The sequence below is a fragment of the Cajanus cajan genome, chromosome 2 (assembly GCF_000230855.2).
Source record: "Cajanus cajan strain Asha chromosome 2, NIPB_CcT2T_4, whole genome shotgun sequence".
Classification (NCBI taxonomy): Eukaryota; Viridiplantae; Streptophyta; class Magnoliopsida; order Fabales; family Fabaceae; genus Cajanus; species Cajanus cajan.
In genome coordinates, this window is record NC_138518.1 from 71,928,282 (window position 1) to 71,935,039 (window position 6,758).

The 6,758-nt window shown below is 32.4% G+C and overlaps 1 protein-coding gene across 1 annotated transcript; it reads right to left on the reverse strand.

Annotated features, from left to right (window-relative positions):
* Positions 1–210: 210 nt before the first annotated feature.
* Positions 211–3,691, reverse strand: LOC109814517 (tetrahydroberberine oxidase). The gene has a single exon (XM_020378971.3). It carries the CDS (start codon positions 2,014–2,016, stop codon positions 370–372), a length of 1,647 nt encoding a protein of 548 aa, XP_020234560.1. The 5' UTR covers positions 2,017–3,691; the 3' UTR covers positions 211–369.
* Positions 3,692–6,758: the final 3,067 nt, after the last annotated feature.

Below are 6,758 nucleotides of genomic sequence, written 5' to 3' on the forward strand. Positions count from 1 at the left end.
AGATTTCTTTTTTACCATTTGTTGAAATAATGCGTAAACTATAACTATAAATAACAATAATAAAAAGTATTTAAAATATATAATTGAAAAACTGAAGAGAATAAAATTATATAAATTTATGAAAGCAATATTCAAATTATAAATTATATTTACTATATATTAAATTATAAAATAATATTTAAATACATTTATACATTATATTAAGTAAAACTAAAAATATTGCCCCTACACTTCTATGAATATGCATTAGATAAGCGAATTTCACCGGCAGAACATCAAATGAGTCGAACGGTTCCTTATTACCATCCAGAATATAAGTAAAATACAAAGCAGCTTATTCTATAATGGCATTTGTTGCCACAAGAAATTCTATTTGCGTCCCTTCAACACAATAGTAGGTATGCTCTGTTCGTTTCTGAAGAAGTTTAGAGGATCAACCCTTGTCTTCACTCTTGCCAATCTGTTGAAGTTGTTTTTAAAGTACTTAAGACCCCAAATGCTGGCTTGACTATAGCTTGTGTAGCCATCGTTATTTACGCCAATGTCAAGGTCTCTATAATTCACATATGCAGCTCTAGGAGACTTTGAAACATAAGCTTCCATATAACTGTACACTCTTCTAATCCACTCCACGTGCCTTTGTGCTGCCTCTTCCCCTTCCTCTTGCCATTCCACCCCGTATTGAATATGGAATATGTTTCCAGATCTGTGTGGGAATGGAATTTCAGATTCCGAAATCTCATCCATCCTACCTCCATAAGGAGTGAATTGAACATAAGCAGCTTGAGCCTCATCTTCATAAAAGAAGGGCCATAAACATTGTAACCCTACATCAGGAATAGGATCCCTCACATAATCAGATTTTGCTTTGAAGAACGACAAACCCTGTAATTGAGTTCTGTTCAGCAAAACATCAGTGGATTGACCGCTTGTAAATCCAGCCATGTAGAGAACTGAATCAATCCAACTCATCTCAGTACAGTCCTCTCTGACCAAACCTAACTCTGGAAAGCTCTTTTGCATCAAGGGAATGAGTTCATCCACACCTCCAAGATACATGGACACAAATTGAGCTTGTACTGTGAGCTTCCCATTTTGACTTGAATTTACCTTAGCCATGTTGATCCCAATGGTTAGGTCCTCGTCAAGTTTATTTGCCACGAGCTGCCACTTGTGAATAATCTCGGTTGCATTCTGTTCCAATGTCCTTGGAACTCGGAACACTGTAACAGTTGATGGAACCGAAACTAGTTTTATCTTCCAAGCCACGATGACTCCGAAGCTTGCTCCTCCACCTCCTCTAATGGCCCAAAACAGATCCTCACCCATGCCTGCTCTATCAAGAACATTTCCTTTCACATCAATTATGTGTGCATCAATTATATTATCAGCAGCAAGACCGTACCTACGCATCAAGAATCCATAGCCACCACCACTGAAGTGGCCACCAGTGCCCACAGGGGGGCACATGCCTGCTGGAAACCCTAGTGTTTTGCTTTTTTGGCTAATACTGTAGTAAAGTTCACCAATAGTTGCCCCAGCTTGAACCCATGCAGTGCTGTTTTCTACGTCCACATTGATTTCTCGAAGGTTTATGAGGTCAACGACGACAAATGGAACCTCCGCAACGTACGAGAGACCCTCGTAATCATGGCCCCCACTTCGAGTTCGAATCTGCATGCCATGGCGTTGGGAACAGATTATGGTGGCTTGAATGTGGGAAACATCCAGTGGTGTCACAATGACAAGGGGTTTTGAGCTTACGTTGTAGAACCTGAGATTTCGAATGGAAAAGTCTAGTGTAAACGAGTATGAAGAATTGGTTTGGGTATAAACAGCCTTGGAGATTGAGGTGGTATTATGGGGGTAATTGTAAAGACATCCGACAAAGTTTTTATGAGTATCTGGGGTGGAATAGGCAAATGAAAATAAAAGAGCAATGGCAACAACGGTAAAATACAAGCTCAGATGCATCATATTTTGTTGATGGTGTGTTTGTGCAAACGAGAGATGCATGCAATTAGATAAAAGGGAAATGCAAAATATCTAAAAGTGTAGACACTAGATTTATTAACGCATGTCTTATTCTGCCATGGGAGGAGATAATTCAAGCACGTACACCCGTAAGAGTATTCTACAAATAATATAGATGGAGAAACTACAACAAGATAGACTTTTAGCAATATTTAATATGATTTTTAGTGGCAATAAAAATTACTACAAGGATCTTTTACCGGCATTATTCTAAATGTGTTAAAAATCCTTATAATAGTCGGAAAAAAGTGTATAACTTTTTGTGACATTTTTTTACTTTCTAGTCGATGTGAGACTTGTAAAATGAGTACATGATACTCTTTAATTACTTTATCTCTAGTCGATGTGAGACTTGTAAGATAAGGGTTGTCTTCTACTTATATATTCGTTTTAATTTTCTTATTTCTAGTCGATGTGCGATTTGTAAGATGAATGTTATATATATATATATATATATATATATATATAGTGACGGATCCAAAAATTTTAGATAGTGGAGGCAATATTTATTTCTATATTTGTAGTCAGTGATGGATCCAGAAATTTTAAATAATAGGGATAATATTTATTCATATATTTGTAGTATTAAAGATTTTACATATAATTTTTAAAAATATAAATATATCATAATTACTTTTTACAAGGTTTTATATCTACGATTATAATTAAAAATAAAAATAATTAGGTCCGACTAGATTATATTATAATTTATCTACCGTATTTCAAATATTTGGTTAGAATTATAATCCTAAAGACCTACTTTAAAATAATTTAACACTAATAAAAATTAAAAATAAATGTTAAATTTTATAAAAATCAAATTTAATTTATTTATGATATAAACATGTTTTTAATATATAATATATATTTTTAGATGATAATTTATTTTAAAATAATTTATAATAAAAATTCTAAATAGAGCACAAATCTTCTGATCTTTCCTATTTTAATTTTTTCAATCAACATATATAATATTACTATTTTAATTTTTTTTATCGTCATATATAATAAATAGAAAACACAATAGGTAAACATACATGCTACAAATTTTATTTTATCAAAAATTAATTTTTTTTAACATATTGCATTATATATGTGAGTATTAATATATACATTATCATATATATTCTTTTTAATTTTCTTATCAATAATCGATCCCCTTAAGTTTAAGGACTATTGAGTTTGATAATAGTGAGTAATCTCGAGAATTATTATTTATTTATATACTCTTTAATTATCTTATTTCTAGTCGATGTGAGACTAAAGTTTTTCTTAATAAATAATTGTCGTTAATAATAAATTTTGGTGTAATATAAATACATTTTTAGTGACTAATATATATTAATCATAATACTTATATTAAATAATAAAATAAAAATAATTAATTTATTACTGTGAAATAATTATCAATAAAAATAAATTTTGTTGTAGTAACACAATCAGACAAGTCCGAGGACCAAACTCGCATTACAAGCATATATGCACGAGATTGTACATTGGAATCTTGATTGCGTGATTTTGAAAATCAATCTTACGTGAAATTGAATGATAATGTTTTCTTGGATTTATCTTCTTTCATATTTATCTTCTTTCATATTGGTTTTGTGAAGAACCGTATTCTTTATCACTTGAACAGATGCGTGTTAATATATATCATATCATAATTATGGGTTGCTAAATTTAAGATGAGTTCATATCAAGAGTTACTTTTAATGTATTTATTAATTTCTATTTTCATTTAAATTCAATACATATACCAATAAATTATTAATTTAAGTGATACTGAGCTTAATTTTTTTAAATAAAATCTCGAATTTGAATTTTGTATGTAAAAGAAAATTTGATTGAAACAGAATATTATATTAAAAAAGGTCAATCAGATACTTTGACGAGAATTTGTTATTAACAAAATTAATAAATACTTTATACTAATAACATAATTTTAAGAAAATTAATGTGTTTATTTTATAATAATTTTTATAGCAAAAATTAAAGAAACAATTTTTTAATAAAAATAATGTATTTTTTATGATTTAGTATTTAGTAAAGATATTAAAATTGAATTACTAGCATTAAATCACCTTCCCGTTTCTTGTTAAAAATTTGAAATCCTTTCTTGGATACTGCTAGAATGTTATCGTATTAAAAAAAAATGGTACTAGTTTATTTTTAGCCTTTAAAAGTTACAAAGGATCATTGTGTTTTAATATCTAATGAATACTTATTTTTAGCCTTTAAAAGTTACAAAGAATTATTGCGTTTTAATATTTAATGAATAATTATTTTTAACCTTTAAAAGTTACAAATGATTATTGTGTTTTAATATCTAATGAATAATTAACATATATTTTTTGTTTAAATATAAAAATTACAAAAAAAAAAAAAACATAAAATAATAATATTTTTAATGATAAAAGCATATAATCATTAGGCTATCGATACAATATTTGAAGTGGCCAATTCCTTATCATGATGCCAATAGATTGGACAAATTGTCTCCTTATTTTTTTTTTTTTTTATTCTTTCTATAATTAAATAATTAGACTAACTCATGAACATGATTGTAGCGTGTTAATAAACCTATCTATTGATATATTTTATTTTTCATTTATAGATCACATTTATTTTTTTATTAAAAATAATTTTATTTGAATTAAATAAAATAATTATATATGAATGATATTTTTTTTTATCTTTATGTATTATTTAATGTAATTGTATATTAAGAACTCAATTGAGACTAGCTACTGATCGTTTATTCATGTGCTTGTTTATCCATGTGCTTGTTTGTAAGTATTGATGTATTCTATTGTTTTTTTGAACAGCTAAGAAAAATTTCATTGAAAGGTACCAGTGGTACCAAAAGAGAAAAGACAAGTTTACAAATAGAACCAAACATCTGTAACCCATGAAGAGAAAATAAAAAAATAAAAAAGAAGATTACCCACTTCAGTAGTTGTTACAGTGAACCCTTCACAACTCGCTACTCCAGCCTTATTATGAGCAACTCTACCCCACCCACCCTCCCTCTCTAACTGATCGAATTAAACTATAATTTATCCTACCCAGTTTTGAGAACAACCTATCAATTATACACCCACTTGCATCTTAGTTATCTTCCACCTACCTAGACACCTCAGACCTTCATCTAGTTAAACATAGACCAGGATTGCAGCACCATTGTGAAAAACTATACCGGAAAGACTTTGTGAAGGATGACAACCACCTCCAACTGTGAACCTGAATCTCTTTCACCATACTATCAAAACAGAAGCTGCTATCCTTGAACCTACATAGATTCCTTGTCCTCCACACTATCCAAGTAGTTACCAGCCACACCGTACGCCAATAAACAGCTTGTGTACTTTGGTGAAAAGGTCCAGGAATGAAGTTGAAATGGTCCAAAATGCACCTAGGAAGGGGAGCGGGACAATTAATCCACGACAGACATACCTTCCATACCTTGTCAACCACCGGGCAGGTGCAGAACAAATGATAATCAGTTTCAATATCACTCTTACAAAAAACACATAGTGCATCATTTTCTGATAAGACAATACTCCTGCTAGCCAGATTATCCACCGTAGGGAGGCCCCTACTCATCATTCTCCAAGCAAAAATTTTAGCTTTTGGTGGTGCCGGGATGGACCAAACACTGCTAGGTGCACCAATATTGGATCCTACATCAGCTTCAGAGGTGATGGCACTATATGCAGACCTGACTGTATAAGTTCCAGACGGTTCACCCAACCACCACCATGAGTCAACCTGCCTCGCCCTAGGATTACACTCCAAGAGTCGTTGCATTAATTGCTGCTCCAGCGGTATCTCCCATTCGAACCTTTCCCGTCTCCAATGTAGCTGCCATGCCCACCTATGGCCTGTCCAATAGCCCATATCCTGAATAAACTGGTTTTGCTGTTCAGAAATAGTGAATAACCTCGGAAAAAGACTTGCTAGACAGATTGGGCCTATCCACTTATCCAACCAAAACCTCACTCTTGATCCTGATCCAATACTCCACTTAACCTTCCTATCAAACCAATTGTCTTGTTCTAGTCCGCCACATACCACAACTAGATCCCTCCACCATAAGGAATCTCTTCGGGAACTACTTTGAGCACAAAGGTTTGTCCCCCCACCATATCTCGAATATAATACTCTGGCCCATAGAGAATCATTTTGGTGAAACAACGACCACCTCCACTTGGCCAGCAAAGCCATATTAAACCTGATAATATTTTTGACTCCTAATCCCCCCATCTTCTTTGGCAACGTCACCCTATCCCAGCTTATCCAGCAAATCTTGCGTTGATCTTCCTTACATCCCCACAGAAAGTTTCTTTGTAGACTAACAATTTCTTTGCTGACACTAGGTGGAATTCTGAAAAAAGAGAGAAATAATAATGGTAGCGAGGTTAAAACTGAGTTCAGTAAGCACACTCTACCAGCCATTGATAGGACCTTGCATTTCCATGATGACAACTTTTTCTGAATTTTGATAACAATGGGCCTCCACGTGTCTTTCTTTCTTGGATTGGCGCCAATGGGAATCCCTAGATATGTGAAAGGAAAGGATAAAATTTTGCAATTCAATAAGTGCGCATAGCTTTCCACCAAACCAGATTCAATTCCCAAAGCTCCGAAGTTGCTCTTGCAGAAATTGACTTTCAAACCCGAGACCATCTCGAAGCATCTCATCATACTTTTAATTGTCATTACAT

Bases quoted from the DNA above. Each gene is read 5' to 3' on its own strand.
- LOC109814517 (XM_020378971.3), bottom strand. From the start codon at position 2,016: ATGCATCTCTCGTTTGCACAAACACACCATCAACAAAATATGATGCAT.